Genomic DNA, 17,195 nt, shown 5'->3' with positions numbered 1-17,195 from the left:
GTAATCCCAGCACTTCGTGAGGCTGAGGTGGGAGAATCGCTTGAGCCGAGGAAGTTAGAGCCCAGCCTGAACAACGAAGTAAATTTTTTTCTTTAAACAAATAGTGTCCAACTGAACTGAAATAGCTACTGTCTAGTTCAGGCTGATATACAACAACTTTCTTGTGTAGTTGTTCACTTTCTAGCTTTCTTTTTTCTTGATGAGTATCTCCTTCCTCCTGTTTGTCACTTGTAGATAGGAGAGGCCACTCACTGGGTAATTCGCTTCCATTCCTGCTGACATCTCCCTATTAGTCACTCACACCCATCATCATGCTGTCACCTTGCCATGGTTTCAGAGAGTAGGATAATCTCCATTAGAATATTTTTCAGTTAAGAGGAAAGTTGCTGAATAGTCCGCATAAGCTGTAGTCTTGCTAGTTAGAAAACATGTACAGTATTGAAATTGTCCTTTCCCTTTGCTCTCTGAACATAGTACAATTAGGTGAACCTTTGTATCCCTGGCTGTGTCTCTGATATCTTTTGGACCCTGTCTTTGTGTCAGATCAGAGTTCATGTTTCTAGCTGAGTTGTATCTGATATACTGAACATAAACAGAGGAATGTCAAGATTGCTTTTCAGTTCTTCATGATTTTGAATAAAATTGACAAGCAGCACTGGGGGACAGTACTTTCAGATCCTTTCCAGCTAAGATAATATTCATATATCATTCAAAGATAAAAAGAATGAAATCTAAGAAAATAAGGGCTATGAATGTGCTTTCTTTCCTTTGGTCTAAACACTACCCATGAATCTCTTTTCTCAATGCCTTTTATTGAATTTAGCAAAACTGCTGTTTCCTTTCCAATGTGTTTTTCTTTCTTGCTGTTCTGTGCCAAGCAGGTTCATAAAGAATTCTATCTCTTTGAATCTTGGATTATAAGCCTAGCCAGAAGAGGGGAGAATAAGTTGCGGGGAGAGGGGGTAAGCCCATCAGAAAGTCGAAAACCACCTCAGAGTATCAGGACAAATGAAACATTTTTCGTAGGATCCTTTCCATGGGTTTTCCTCGCTGCTCAAATTTTTTTTTTTTTTTTTTTGAGACGGAATCTTGGTCTGTTGCCCAGGCTGTAGTGCAATGGCATGATCTCGGCTCACTGCAACCTCTGCCTCCCAGGTTTAAGCAATTCTCCTATATCAGCCTTCTGAGTAGCTGGGACTACAGGTTCCCGTCACCAGGCCCAGCTAATTTTTGTATTTTTAGTAGAGACGGGTTTCACCATATTGGTCAGGCTGGTCTTGAACTCCTGACCTCAGGTGATCAACCGGCCTCAGTCTCCCAAAGTGCTGGGATTACAGGTGTGAGCCACCACGCCCGGCCTCTCTGCTCAAATCCTGACTTCCTTTTTATTCACAAGTTCCAAAGTCATTTCTGAGCAGATGAAATCTTGTCTGACTCTAAATAACTGATTTTCTAACGGCAGTGTTTTCAACCTTGGCTGTACATTAGAATCAACTGGGGAAGCTTTTCAAAATTCTGATGCCCAGGCTACACCCCAGAACAATTAAATTACCATCTCTGGGGGCGAGTACTTTTTAAAGCGCTACTCTCTGCAACCCCCACACACAGATGGTTGATTCCATTGTGTATCCAAGGTTGAAACCATACTACTGAAACATAATTGACATAGTTATTAGTATTCTTAGAAAGCTTAGTCTAAGAAACCTCCAGGTTTTTATGAAGGGGAAATTAAAAAATTAAAAGACAGCCTTTGCAAACTTATTTTGTATGAGTATTTTTTTAAAACACATATCAACCCTGTGTTCCAGTCTAACTGGCCTTTTCATTCTTCCATGCTTTCTTCACCTTTGTTCATGCTATTTGAGAAATGGCCTTCCCCCATTTTTGCTTTTTATAATTCCACACTACCACCTTTTTGAAGTTTCTCTTCATTCTTTCAGCCAGAGGGAGGTTCTTCCCTTCAGAACTTCGCTTTTTTGCTTTAGTATATTCTGTATGGTTTTGCATTCGTGTTTTATTTCTCCAGCTAGTTTGCAAAGCTTCATTCTTATCTATGTAGTCCCCTCATTGCCAGGCATCTTTATATCCCTTGTAATGCCTTGCATCCAGTAAATGTTATGTAAATGTTTGTTTGAATAAAAGGAATTTCAGACGTCATGCTGCAGATGTGTGCTATTATAGAACTAGGGAGAAAGCAGATGTGTAATATCTTTTCTATTCCCTTCACACTTTTCTAGTTACTCAAATTCTTGGTTTGGGGATGCCTTTTTTTTTTTTTTTTTTTTTTTCCCGAGATGGAGTCTTGCTCTTGTTGCCCAGGATGAAGTGCAATGGCATGATCTCAGCTCACCGCAACCTCCATCTCTTGGGTTCAAGCGATGTTCCTGCCTCAGTCTCCCGAGTAGCTGGGATTACAGGCGCCTGCCACCACAGCCTGCTAATTTTTGTATTTTTAGTAGAGACGGGATTTCACCATGTTGGCCAGGGTGGTCTCAAACTCCTGACCTCATGATCCGCTCACCTTGGCCTCCCAAAATGCTGGGATTACAGGCATGAGCCACCACACCCAGCCAAGGATGACCTTTTTATTTATTTAAGTATGTGATTTTCATCCCCTGTGCAACCATTAAGTAGTCTTCAGGAATCAGATTCTGGAAATGTTAGCTCTGGTTTGGAATGCTCTATAGTTTACAACAGAGCATGCTTGCTAATGCCAGTTATGAAGCACCTACCAGGGTTATTTTCTTTCATGGTTTAAACAGAACTTTGTTGTAGTCATCACTATTTTTCAATATTTAAGATTAATTTTTAGATTTTTGAGAATGCCATTTTATGTACTCCTCTCTGTTCATTGAGAAGGTAAATCCTCTTTCCCCAGTCTTAAAGATACAAAATAATTTTTACAGCTCAACGACCTGCAACTTTCTACCACTAAATGACTATAAAGGAGAATGTGCTTAGAGCAGACAAGGCATTTGATGATTCAAGGAAGTGTTTTAGATGCACAGTAAGAACTAGGGAAGAAGCAACTGTGGAACTGTAGCAAAAAGTAGATTTTGCTTTTTAAACAGCTCCATTAGTTGTGTTTATGTGTGTTTTACATTGCCTGCATGCCACCTATTTTCAGCTTGAGTTCTTTAATGTTTTTGTCAAGGAAGACCGACTTCAGAGTGAATTATATCTATCAGAATCCTGAGAAAAAAAGCAAGACTAAGACCATGTGGAGTTATTTTCTTGTCAGCTAGGTAATTCAGTTAGTCTAATTCTCTAATGCATAACATCCTTTTTAAATGATCTCCAAATAAATCCACATTTCTCCTTAGTAGAATTGACTGTGAAAGAGATTTGAAGCACTGCATGCTTCCCCACTTCCTCCTTAGATAGTTCAGATATTTTCTTTTTTAGGAACATTCCAAACTCTAAAAATCACTTTTGTTCCACCTATAATTTTTGCAGCTTGAAGTTGCAGCTCAATACTAGTTTGGCTCTTACTTTTTCAGTGGGGCAGCAGGTTTTGTAAATTAAAACACATTAATTGTTTTGTTTTTTGGCTTTTCCTTTTCCAACACCTCCCCACCCTCTCCGTCCGCCCCCCACTATAAGTTTCCTTTTAAAGAAAAAATAAAGCATATTCAAAATATTGCCGCTTGGGGATAGAGCGTCTTAGAATATGCAAACTCTTTAAATCTTGTTTGGGTTTGTGCCTGTGTACCCCAGTGGAAAGATTGGATCTGAAACATCCCTGAGATGTCCCAGCTCCGTCTTCTTTCCAAGTTTTCTCCAAACTGTTACACCATCACTACCACCACTTAGTTCCCCTAGTACATATTTCTTTGTAATCTAGAATTTTTTTAGGCTTTGGGAGACAAGTTGAATGGCATGTATTTCCAGCAACTTGGTAGAGCAATTTACAGATTCTATATGGGCATCTAGTATTTAGCTAAATGAACTCTACCTCTCTCTCCTCTCTCTCCTTTCTCTCTTTCAGCTTGGCAGTGACCTTGGCGGGGGCATTGGAGGAAGTCCGGCAGTAAGTGCCATCTGTTTTTTTCACCATGAGAAGCACTGCCCCCTGTTTGATGCCTTTCCTATGTACACATTATCAGACCAGCCACTGCTGCTGTCTAGCACTGCACACCAAAACCTCTATAACAGTATATGGGTAGTAGAAAGTAGTATAGGGTTACTTGGAATTGTTGGGGTCATGCACCACATGGTGTAGAGACATCTTTAAGGTTTAATGTTCCAGTGCCTATAGAGATCTTTGTCTTTCTGATATTAAAGAGCTAAAGGAAATGGACCCTTCCATCTTGACTGGAGAATGCTTATTCCCTGGTGTCACCTAGAAAGAACTTGAGAGGGTCAGCTGGACTCAGAGTGAGACTCTCCTCATAAATGAGTTAGTTTCAGGGGTGTGAATGTCCATCTCCCTGAGGAGAGCTTCCTACTAGGTATTTATGTCTAAATGGGAAAGGAAATAAGACTTTGCTGAACCCAGGTGGAAATGGAACTGCTGTTTAAGTTGGATACTTCTCCCTCTTTCTATAAAAACAAACTCCTTTCTTAGGGTACCCGTAGGCCTTTTGCACAGAATCATGGAAGCTAAAATTGGAAACAAACACTGTGTTCCTGTATCCTACTGAGTACTCTCTTGATAAAGCTTCTAAAGAATGTGTGTTCTTATCAATGATGAAAAAATAACTGTCATGATTAAAAAGATGAAGAATATACTAATTTGACTCCTAAGAATATTGTAATTATGGTGTTTTCTTATTGATTTATCAAAACTACTAAGATATATAGCAATATTTTAAGGACTGTTAATCTGTTCTTCCCAATCTCCCCTCTCCCTTTTTTTTTTCTCCTGCAGGTGGGACAATCCTTCATCCCATCATCGGTGCCTGCAACCTTTGCTCCTTCACCTACACCTGCTGTGGTCAGCAGTGGACTGAATGACCTGTTTGAACTCTCCACAGGGATAGGCATGGCACCCGGTGGATATGTGGCTCCTAAGGCTGTAAGTAAAGAGTTAACATAGCAATACTTTCTTAATGGACAGGACCCAAACTGTTTCACTTTTAACATTTGTGTTACTTCTACTGGTAATAAATCAAAGGTTTGGGCCCTTGTTCTGGAGGACTTAGAGGAAGATGAAAGGTGGCTTCAAACTTAGCAGTAGGAAGCACCATTAGCATCCTTGTTAAACACTTTTATAATTAGACTTAAAATTTGACATATTAATTATTTGAGTTTTGTTCTCATGTTTAGAAATATTGTCTAGTTTGTCAACATTGAAGTCAATCTAGTGGTATGTAGTGCAGCAGCAGGAGAAAAAAATGCAGAGAAGTCATTTCTCTTATTCCTCTTTCCCCATTGGTATTACATATGGATTCTAGAATGCCACTACTCAGATGTGGTTTTCATGGATTTTAGTGTACCTTTTTAGAGTTCCGATTTAGGTTTGTGTCACTGGGGCTCTTGTTGTCTTGTCTTAACCTTACTTGATGTCACTCACATTGAAATTCAAGAGGGGAAACTCCCGGTTAATGAAGCTCATTTAAGCCCTTGGGAAAAGCACCATCCAGGCTAGGCCAGGCTTCATATAGTCTTACCTTTCTGAGGACCAGTTTGGCTGAATTCTCTGCTTTCTAATCTGACTCCTTATGGGGGATCCCTGCTATAGAGATGTAGACCAGTTGTCCATTCCAGGAGTCGTAACTGTGATAACTGAGTGTATATAGTTATTATAGTACATAGCAAAACCGAAGATATTCAAAATTGAGCCATAGTGTTTTGGCACAACTCGGTAGCTTTGTTGTAAGGTTTACTACATTGGATATTATCTTCAGACTTTTAATTATTAGTTATCTAATGCACTCATTTACTAACATAAAAGTATTGTATACAAATGACCAATGTAAATAATGTAAAAATGTAAGAAGGAAAATTGTCTCCCCCTGCCCCCATTTCCCATGTATAGCCACTGTTAACTTTCTTGTGTGTCCTTTCAAAAGAAAAAGATCATGCCTATAGCTGTATATTTGTATCCTTTGAACATTCTGTGTCAGTGGGATATACTATTTTGCGCCTTGGTTTTTCTCTACCATATTCTTTTGAATCCGTATATCTACTGAATTGATACACCATAATTTATTTAATCACTCCTCTGTTGATGAACATTTAGGTTATTCCCTGGTCCTCCCCACCACCTGCCACTCTTTTAGTATGGCTGAGTACATCATCATGATTATTCACCACCCACAGATCCTTTGGTATTCTGTCTTAGGTGGTCAGAACAGCTCATGACTCCTGATTTTTTTATTTTATTTTTTTTTAGACGGAGTCTCACTCTGTCGCCCAGGCTGGAGTGCAGTGGCGTGATCTTGGCTCACTGCAAGCTCTGCCTCAGCCTCCCCAGTAGCTGGGACTACAGGCGCCCACCATCACTCCTAGCTAATTTCTTTTTGTATTTTTAGTAGAGGCGGGGTTTCCCTATGTTTGCCAGGATGGTCTCCATCTCCTGATCTCGTGATCTGCCCTCCTCAGCCTCCCAAAGTGCTGGGATTGCAGGCATGAGCCACCGCGCCTGGCCTTAAATTTTTTTATCTTTATTTTTTTAATAGTATAGGCCAGGTATACCACAGGTTCCAGGACCAAGGGGTGTGTTATGAATTATTTAGGTAGATAAAAAGAATAGGCATTCAGATTATATGAGCAATATCTGAGTATTTACTATTTACCACAAACTATAGCAAGAGTTAAAAACGTATATAAGACATGGTTGATGCCTTTAAGGAAATTACCAATAATGGCTTTGGTTGGAAATGATGAAAAAAAATCTTCAAAGATTACAGGCATGCTGTTTTCATTAGTAGATGCAGTTTCTTCCCTTTGAACCATTTTACCAAAACTAACAGAAAAACACATTATGCTCATTGGAATTTTTCTTTTCCTCTTGGTAGCAGTACTTAAAAGTAGTAAAATAACCAAGCTGAACAGAAGGTAGAGCAGAAGCCAGGGTCGTTTAAAGACTGGTTTTTTTGAAATTATTATTATTTGGTTCTTAAATAATTGAGAACGATCTCAAAATTCAGAAAATAAGACTCTATCCGGAGTCTTTTGCACTGGCTTGATATTTATAGTATAAAAATTACTATAATTGCCTAAGGAAGTGAATTTGTTCACTTAATTGTTAATCTTAATTTGTTCTTTATTTGTTAAAAAATACATAGCATCAAGATAAATCTTGTCTGATTCTATTGAGCTTTATACTGTGTTTCAGGTCTGGCTACCTGCAGTAAAGGCTAAAGGCTTGGAGATTTCAGGAACATTTACTCACCGCCAAGGGCACATCTATATGGAAATGAACTTCACCAATAAAGCTCTGCAGCACATGACAGATTTTGCAATCCAGTTTAACAAAAATAGGTAAGCAATCTGAGTCCCTAGCTTGATGTTGAGACAACAGTTTGCCTTAGAACCAACAAGAGAACATTCCATTTAGCACTGGTTAAAAGCTCACATATTGGGCCAGGTACAGTGGCTCATGCCTATAATCCCAGCATTTGGGAGGCCGAGATGGGCTGATCACCTGAGGTCAGGGGTTCAAAAGACCAGTCTGGCCAACATGGTGAAACCCCGTCTCTACTGAAAATACAAAAATGAGCTGAGCATGGTGGCAGGTACCTGTAATCCCAGCTACTCAGGAGGCTGAAGCAGGCAAATCCCTTGAACCTGGGAGGCCAAGGTTGCAGTGAGCCAAGATTGCGCCAATGCACTCCAGTCTGGGTGACAGAGTGAAACTCCATCTCAAAAAGAAAACCAAACCTCACACATTGGCAGATGCTGTATGTAGAGTGAGCCCTGGCTCTTGCAAGCCTTTTCAGTTATCAGCTTCAACTCTGGAGGCACTAGGGAGTTTGTTGGGAAACTCATCCAAATGCGATGAAGAAACCAGAACTTATTTACTATCTTGGATTCTAGGATTAGAACGTTTTTGATAAATTTTTAACTGAAATCCATTTATTCATTCAACAAATCATTGTTTAACATTAGCATGAGCCAGACATTTCTAGGTACTGGGGCTAGAGTAGTGAACCAAACAAAGCTCCTGACTGAAAGTTCACATTTTGGTGGGGAAAATTAGCATATTTGGTTGGTATAAGAAATATGGAAGTATATATGCTGAACAAATAATCACATAAACCTTGACAACCTCCTTTTAGCAATGAATTCTCTGCCTTAATAAGGAAGAGAGCATGAAGAAGTAAAATGTTAATGTCTTATTCTTTTTGAAACATCAGTGGGTTTTATTCAGTTTTATGGTTCAGGAAACTGGCTGTTAGACCTTAATGGCATGTCCATTCATTTGTAAATACAGGATATTTAGCCCTGCATATAAAAAGTAGTAATTGGACCCTTAAAGCAGATTTCATAAAATTTGTCAATGACAATTTGCATAAGTGACTGTCTGATTTATTTCTCATCATTTGGAAACACTTTTGTACTCTGGATTTGAGAGCTTGGCATGTTAAAAATCATTTAACTGTCTAGAAAGTCTGTGTTTCTTTCTGTCAAGACTACCAATATTTCCAGCCATTTTTGAGGAGCTGGCCCTGTTAAAGGCCAGGGCTGTTGGGAAAATAAATAAATAGGCCAAGGCTATTGGTGGAATCTGTTGTAATAAAGGAAATCTGCAGATGCAGAGTCTGCATTCATCTCTAGCCTTTTTTTTTTTTTCTTTTTTTTTTTGTGAGGGGATGGAGTCTTGCTCTGTTGCCCAGGCTGGAGTGCAGTAGCACAATCTCGGCGGCTCACTGCAACCTCTTTTGTTCTGTTCCATGGTTTTGTTTTTGTTTTTCTTCTTTGGGGTTTTCAATTATTCATTTATTGACTCTTTGTTTATCTTTTATATACTGTTTTTCTCTCTAATCGTTAAAAAAAATCATCAAATTCTTTTATATCAGCAAATAACCAATTAGTGTCAGATTTTCACAGTTGTCTAATGTTTTTGTACTGTTTACTTTGTCTGAACAGGGTCCCAATAAGGTCCCATACATTGCAATTGGATGATAAGTGCCTTAAGTCCCTTTAAATCTATAGGTTCCTCCTCCTTCTCTGTTTTGTTCCTTAAAATTTATCTCCTCCTCCTTCTCTGTTTTGTTCCTTAAAATTTATCTGTAGAAGAAATTAAGTCTTTTAGTGTGGAGTTTCCCACAGTCTCAATCTTGCTGATTCTACCTGTAAATTGGAGGCAGATTATAGATTTAATCAGATTTAGGCTGATATTCTGGCAGAAAGACTTCATAATTGGTGGTGATTGCAAATCCTGTTTCTTTTAGTTATTTATTTTTCTTTTTCTCATTTTATTCTCTATGTTTCTTACCATGTTTACTATGATGTCTGTTTCCTTGTTCTTTGTAAGTCAGTCTTTTTGTCACTATAATTGTACCTTTTCTATAATTTTTTATAAATGAAATTACATAATATGGAATCTTGTATCTGGTTTCTTTCTATTAGCATAATGCTTTTGAAATATGTATATCAGCAGTTGATTTCTCTTTTGTTGTTAAGTAATACTCCATTGATGAATATACAGTTTGTTGACGTGCTCACAAGTTGGGGGAGTTTGGTTGTTTTCAGTTTCATCTTTATGATAAAGTTGCCATGAACATTTGTGTATACATCTTTGGTTGGACATATGTTTTTGATTTTCCTTGGTAAATAACTAGGAATGTTATTGCTAGGTTATATGGTAAGCTTGAGAATTCCAGATCTTCCACATCCTCACCAATTTTAGCCATTCTTGTCGCTGTGTAGTAGTGTCTCATTTTAATTTGCATTTCCCTAATGACTACTAATTTTAAGCATTTTTTAAAATAAGCATATTGGTCGTTCTTATATCTTTCACTTAAGTATCAGCTCAAATCTTTACCTTTTTGTTGTTTTTGGGGGGAGAGAGAGGATCGTCTTATTATGGAGTTGTTAAAGTTCTTTGTATATTCTGGATACAAATCCTTTATTGCAAATATTTTTTCCCAGTCCATGGCTTGCCTTTTCTTAATAATGTTTTCAAAAAAAACCAAAAGGGTGTTTTTGTTTGTTTTTTTGTTTGAAACAAAGGCTTGCTCTGTCACCCAGGCTGGAGTGCAGTGGCACAATCAAGGCCTACTATTGCCTCAAATTCCTGGGCTTAAGTGATTCTCCCACCTCAGCCTCCTGAGTAGCTGGGACTACACCTGTGCACCACCACACCCAGCTAATTTTTTTATTTGTTGTAGAGATGGGGTCCCACTCTGTTGCTCCGGTTGGTCTCAATGTCCTGGGCTCAAGTAGTCATCCTTCCTTGGCCTCCCAAGGTATGGGAAATACAGGCATGAGCCAGTGCACCCAGTCGAAAGTTTTCAATAAAGTCAGGTTCATCAATTTTTTTTCTTTTTATGACTTATGCTTTTTGTGTTCTAAGAAATCTTTGCTTAACCCCATGGTTACAAAGATTTTTTTGGCATGTTTTTAAATATAAGCCTTATAGTTTTTGTTCCTACATTTAGTTTTATAATTCATTTTGAGATTGTTTTTAAATATGTTGTAAATTAACAGTCAATGTAAAAACTTTTTCCGTAATAGGTCTTGAAATCAGATGGCGTAAGTCCTGCAACTTTTTTTCTTTTCAAAGCTTGTTTTGGCTATTCTTGGTCTTTTACATTTCCCTGTAAATTTTAGAATCAGCGTTTCAGTTTCTACAAAAAAATGCTGAGATTTTTATTGGAATTGCAGTGAATAAGTAGATCAATTTGAGGGAGAATTGACATCTAAACAATATTGAGTCTTCTAATCCATTAGCATAGTATATCTCTCTGTTTAGGTCTTTAATTTCTTTTTGCAATGTTTTATAATTTTTTTATGCACAAATCTTACCTTTTGTCAGATTTAAGTATTTCAAATTTTTGATGTTATAGTAAATAGTTTTGTTTTTTTTTTTTTTTGAGACAGAGTTTTTCGCTTGTCACCCAGGCTGGAATGCAATGGTGTGATCTCTGCCCACTGTAACCTCCGTCTCCTGGGTTCAAGCAGTTCTCCAGCCTCAGCCTCCTGAGTAGCTGGGATTAGAGGCACCCGCCACCATGCCCAGCTAATTTTTGTGTATTTAGTAGAGGCAGGGTTTCACCATGTTGGCCAGGCTAATCTTGAACTCCTGACCTCAGGTGATCTGCCTGCCCTTGGCCTCCCAAAGTGCTGGGATTACAGGCGTGAGTCACTGGGCCCAGCAGTAAATAGTATTTTTAATTTTAATTTTTTGTTATTGCTAGTATATAGAAATATAATTGATTTTTATATATTGAACTTGTTTCCTGCAACTTTGTTAAACTTTTTCTTTCTAGTGGCCTTTTTGTAAATTCCTTATAGTTTTCTACATAAATAAGTCATGTCATTTATGAACAGAGACAGTTTTATCTTTTCCTGTTCAATCTTATGCCTTTTATTTTTTCTTCTTGTCTGATTGTACTAACAGGACCTCCAGTAAATGTTGGATAGGAGTGGTAAGAAAAGTGTTCTAATTCATGGGAGAAGCATTCAGTCTTTCATCATTAAGTGTGACGTTAGCCATAGGTTTTTCGTGGAGCTTGAGGAAGTTTCATTCTGTTCCTGGTTTTCTGAGTTTTATTATGAATGGGTATTAAATTTTGCCAGATGCCTCTTCTGCATTTACTAAAATGATTATGTGAACTTTTTTAGTCCATTAATATGATGGATTACATCAGTTGACTTTTCAAATGTTAAACCAACCTTGCATTCCTGGGATAAATCCTACTTGGTTAGGATGTGTTGTCTTTTTTTGTGTATTGATGGAGTTCATTGGCAGAAACTTTTTTACATCTATGTTCATGATATATTTACTCTTCATTTCTGATATGATTTACTTTTTTTTATTATTTCTTTCCTGAGTTAGATTGGCTCCCTTTACCTTTTCCTGTTGTCTTGCCCTCACCTCACATTATCTGGTCATCCCTTCCCCAGATGTTTTCTTTTCCTGTTGTGTGGTCTTCCTTGGTAGCTAGCATTGTTGTTTGTTTGTTTGTTTTGTTTTTTCAAGTATGTTTTGTTTGTCATTAAGGAAGTTGTACTGCTGTCTTTCCACTTTTTTATAATAGGACTTTGAACAGTTGCTGTGTTTTTTACCATTATGATACTCATATTTGAGTGAGTTGGAATTTGCAGGACTAGCTATTAGTAGACTTCGATAGAAAAGGAAGCTAGGCAGGGTAGTTTTTTAGACTTTGCTCCTCAAGAACGTTTCCTCCTTTGCTCTGGTGTAGCCACAGCTTCTTAGCCTCTCTGAATCTAACTTGATTCTACAGGGCTGATCTTTGCCTTCAAGCCCTGTCTTTCAAGGAAGCCCTGTCTTCCAAGGTGTTTGTTTTCTCTTTAGAAGGTGGTGCTTTTTGAGCTCTTTCATCTCCAGGGCCCCCTTGGTAGAAAGGGACTTGCTACCTTTTTTTTTTTCCAACCTTATTCATATGCTGCTCCTGTTTGATCTTGGTCTACTCTGGGAATGGGGCTGTCTTCTGAGAATGAATATTTGTGGTCAGTCTCTAAGACCTACTACTACTGGTTTCCTCTGAACTCCTTGTGCCTGCCTACTGTATCACCAGAGCATCTCACCAGTTCTGTGGACTTTCTTTGACTAGTAGTTTTGGAGAAGGTGAAATTACAGCTTTATAGGGACTTTTCCCCCTTCTTTGTTTCCTCTATTTCATTTCTTAAATGAGCACTTGGAAGATTTGGAACCATGCTGCTGCCATGTTTCCCAATATTGACTTAATGACAGAGTTTTGATGACTGTGAGAGCAAAATCAAAAGAGTAAAATTTTTTTTGCCTTATAACTATTATGCCTAAATGAGTGATGTGAATTCTCAAGATCATTTCATTATTACAATTTGGTACTCTTAAGATGTAGTTTATCTAGGAAAAGGTAAATATTTCTTTAGCCACTCTAACTCTTGGAAGAGTATCTGTGTAAACTCTTTTTTTTTTTTTTTTTTTTGAGACAGAGTTTCGCTCTTGTTGCCCAGGCTGCAGTGCATTGGCATGGTCTTGGCTCACTGCAACCTCTGCCTCCCGGGTTCCAAGTAGCTGGGAATTACAGGCGCCCACCACCACGCCCGACTAATTTTTTTTTGTAATTTTTGGTAGAGATGGGGTTTCACCGTATTGGCCAGGCTGGTCTCAAACTCCTGACCTCAGGTGATCCACCAGCCTCGGCCTCCCAAAGTGCTGGGATTATAGGCGTGAGCCACTGCACCAGCCTGTATAAACTCTTTAGTTAATTTTATAAACGTCGTAGTCCCATCTTCCATCCTGTGGCTATTTAGAATATAAATTCAATATAAATTTGTATCATTTTGTTTGTTATCTTCTAGGCCAATTTTTTCTTTCTGCTCCATCTTTATAAAATTTTGTTTTCTTCTTTTTTTTCCACCCGAAACAGGGTCTTGCTCTTTTGCCCAGGCATGGTGCAGTTGAGGCTCACTGCAGCCTCAACCTCCTGGGCTCTCAACCTCCTGGGCTCAAGTGATCTTACCACCTCAGCCTCCTGAGTAACAGGGACCACAGGAACACACCACCACACTGGCCAATATTTGTAATTTTTTTCCAGAGACAGGGTTTCTCTATGTTGCCCAAGCTGGTCTTGAACTGCTGGGCTCAAGTGATCCACTCGCCTGGCCTGGGTCTCCCAAAGTGTTGGGATTACAGGCATGAGCCACCATGCCCAGCCTATGTTTTTGTTTGTTTTTTTTTTTTCAGACAGTCTTGCTGTGTCGCCCAGCCTGGAGTGCAGTGGCACAATCTTGGCTCACTGCAACTTCTGCCTCCCAGGTTCAAACAATTCTCCTGCCTCAGCCTCCCGAGTAGCTAGGATTACAGGTGCCTGTTACCTGGCTAATTTTTGTTGTATTTTTAGTAGAAATGTCATTTCACCATGTTGGCCAGCCTGGTCTCAAACTCCTGGCCTTAAGTGATCCGCCCGCTGCAGCCTCCCAAAGTGCTGAGACTACAATTGTGAGCCACTGTTTCCAGCCCCAGCCTATAAAATTTTATCCTTATGCTTCTCAGACCATCTGTCCTCCCACATATGTATTTGTTTTCTATTTAACTTCAGATTCAGACTGAGTTTCCCATCTCTTTACCATTCTTGTATTATTAAACAAGTTTTCCTGGATAAAACTGGTAGCTATTCATTGCCTGCCTGAAGCTTAGAAAGTGGCCATGTTTGGCTCTACAACTTATCGTAATTGTTTGGAATTTATAAGCCAGTCAATGCCACTTAGACTAGCTCTTTCCCAGTGATTGTGTCCTATGTAAGTGAAAAAAAAAGGAAAGTGAGAATTACCAGTAAATAATCCTCTGGACTTACCAGTCAGGTTATCAAGCCTGTAAAATAATTTATTATACTTCTCTTTACAGAGTAGAAATTGGTTTTCGTTTTTGTTTTTGTATTTTTAAAGACAGGGTGTTGCTCTGTCATCTAGGCTGGACTGCAGTGATGCAGTCACAATTCACTGCAACCTCTAATGCCTGGGATCAAGCAAGTGATTCTCCTACCTCAGCCTCCAGAGTAGCTAGGACTATAGGCGTGTGCCACCATGCCCAGCTAATTTGTTTTCTTTTATTACTTTTTTTTTGGTGGGGGGTGGGCAGTAAAGACACGGTCTCATTATATTAAGTGACCCTCCTGCCTCAGCCTCCCAAAGTGCTGGGATTACAGGCGTGAACCACCACACCTGGCCTCAGGGTGGAAATTCTTAATTCTTCTTTCTCCCAAGAATTATCTAAGGAAAGATTTATTAAAAATGATATTCATCAAACCTGCCCTCTAGTGACGTTTTAAAGAGAAGGAACTTTCAGAGTCATAGCACTAGCAAAGCAGTTCTGCACTTAAGAATATTTTCTCCTTCCTCAAATTCATTTAATGGAAGACAGAAAATTATGATGTAACCAGTGTTATAGCAAATTGGCATTGAGCACCTTGATTCCTGCTATCCCTTTTATTTAATTGTATTAAAAATTTTGTTTCCTCACCTGTAATCCCAGCACTTTGGGAGGCCAAGGTGACCAAATTGCTTGAGCTCAGGAGTTCGAGACCAGCCTGGCCAACACGGTGAAACCCCATCTCTACTAAAAATACAAAAATTAGCATGGCATGATGGTGCATGCCTCTAGTCCCAGCCACCTGGGGGACTCAGGTGCGAGGATCACTTAAACCTGGAAGTTGAGGGCTGTGGTGAGCTGAGCTGAAATCATGCCACTTTGCTCCAGCCTGGGTGACAGAATGAGACCCTATCTCCAAAAAAAAAAAAAAAAAAAAAAAAACTTTCCTTTAAATGGAGCAAAATGCCATTAAAACCCAAAGATATGGCAAAATCCTGCCTCTTTTTTTTTTTTTTTTTTTTTTTTGAGATGGAGTTTCACTCTTATTGCCCAGGCTGGAGTGCAATGGTGCAATCTCGGCTCACTACAACCTCCGCCTCCCAAGTTCAAGCGATTCTCCTGCCTCAGCCTCCCAAGTAGCTGGGATTACAGGCACCCGCCACCACGCCCGGCTAATGTTTTGTATTTTTAGTAGAGACAGGGTTTCACTATGTTGGCCAGGCTGGTTTTGAACTCCTGACCTCAGGAGATTCACCCACCTCAGCCTCCCAAAATGCTGGGATTGCAGGCGTAAGCCACCATGCCCAGCCTAAATCCTGCCTCCTGATTAACCTCTGTGATTTATGTATCCTCTCTTCTAGCTTTGGTGTCATCCCCAGCACTCCTCTGGCCATCCATACACCACTGATGCCAAACCAGAGCATTGATGTCTCCCTGCCTCTCAATACCTTGGGCCCAGTCATGAAGATGGAACCTCTGAATAACCTCCAGGTCAGAGATTTACTTCACTCAGGTGGTACAAGTTAATATCTTGACAATTATTATTATTATTATTTTTAAAGACACAGTCTTACTCTGTTGCCCAGGCTGGAGTGTAGTGGTGCGATCTCGGCTCACTGCAACCTCCGCCTCCTGGGTTCAAGTGGTGCTCCTGCCTCAGCCTCCCAAGTAGCTGGGATTACAGGCGCAAGCCACCACGCCTGGCTAATTTCTGTATTTTTAGTAGAGATGGGGTTTCACCATGTTGGCCAGGCTGGTCTCGAACTCCTGACCTCGAGTAATCTGCCCACATGGACCTCCCAAAGTGCTGGAATTACAGGCATGAGCCACCGCGCCTCGCCCAATTTTTCATTTACATGTAAAAAAGTCCCTCTTTCTTCCTTAGGTTTGAGTTAGTCATGGAATCGGATTTGAAATAAATCTTTGTGGACGAGAGTTTTATGTTTTGTTGTTAAGAAAAACAAAAGTCATGCATGACATAGATATTCATTCTTTTACTCAACAAACACTTAGAAACTTTTTTCTTAACTTCTTATTTGTAAACCTTTTTTCCTTAAGACTTTTATAGCAAAATTTGAAGGTCATTAATGTAAGAAGAGATTTATATGGAGGTTATCATTGAACATTGGACCACAGGTAGCTAGGCTGTTTGGATTTAAATGCCCCATTAGCACCTATCTATGATAAGTATAACAGCATCTTAGAAGAATTTTATGTGGTCTACAAGAGCCTCTTTATCTTGAAAATGTCGAATTTTTTAGAATGCTTGGGTGTTAGCTTAGAGTTTCATTCAGTTTTCACCTACCTCGAAGTTTCCTTTGAAATATAAACCTTCTGGGCTTCAGGCAACATGAAGGCAGAGCAGTAAGCTCATAAGTCAGAACTGTAGCAACCCTGGAGGTTGCTAGCGGTTATGGTTTTAATGTTCACAAGAACAGGAAGAAAGCCTTGGGCCACCCAGAAATGGGGAACTGTAATCGATCCCTGCATAAAGCAGAGACCCTGGAAGGGCAGCTCCCTCAAAGAAAGGAGAACTAGGAAAATGTTTTCGCCATCCCCCAAAGATGACAGGAAAGTTCTGAGCAGGGTTCTGGGTATAGCCCCTTGTGAGAAATTCAAGGCCCAATCAATGCCATAGATGAGTTATATATTCCAAATTTACACTACTTATGTAGGTGTAGTAACCTCCAAATCAATAAATTAATATATAATTGGCCCAGGACTGGTGAAACCTAAAGTCCTGTCAGAAGCAAACACAAAGCAG

General features: G+C 39.4%; 1 protein-coding gene across 8 annotated transcripts in view; it reads left to right on the top strand.

Annotated features, from left to right (window-relative positions):
- Positions 1-17,195, top strand: part of AP2B1 (adaptor related protein complex 2 subunit beta 1) — a 147,275-nt gene that overhangs the window by 88,846 nt on the left and 41,234 nt on the right. For 4 of the 8 annotated variants that reach the window (XM_063798696.1, XM_001174152.8, XM_003953063.6 and 1 more), the window contains exons 15-18: positions 3,989-4,030; positions 4,871-5,017; positions 7,283-7,428; positions 15,793-15,922. In XM_063798696.1, the coding sequence (XP_063654766.1) occupies positions 3,989-4,030; positions 4,871-5,017; positions 7,283-7,428; positions 15,793-15,922 (465 nt within the window). The remainder of the gene's footprint in view (positions 1-3,988; positions 4,031-4,870; positions 5,018-7,282; positions 7,429-15,792; positions 15,923-17,195) is intronic. The other 4 variants (XM_054670950.1, XM_003953061.6, XM_024350372.3 and 1 more) reach the window with 1 other exon arrangement.

Source organism: Pan troglodytes, chromosome 19 (genome assembly GCF_028858775.2).
Source record: "Pan troglodytes isolate AG18354 chromosome 19, NHGRI_mPanTro3-v2.0_pri, whole genome shotgun sequence".
Classification (NCBI taxonomy): Eukaryota; Metazoa; Chordata; class Mammalia; order Primates; family Hominidae; genus Pan; species Pan troglodytes.
This window is presented reverse-complemented; position numbering and strand designations above follow the sequence as displayed.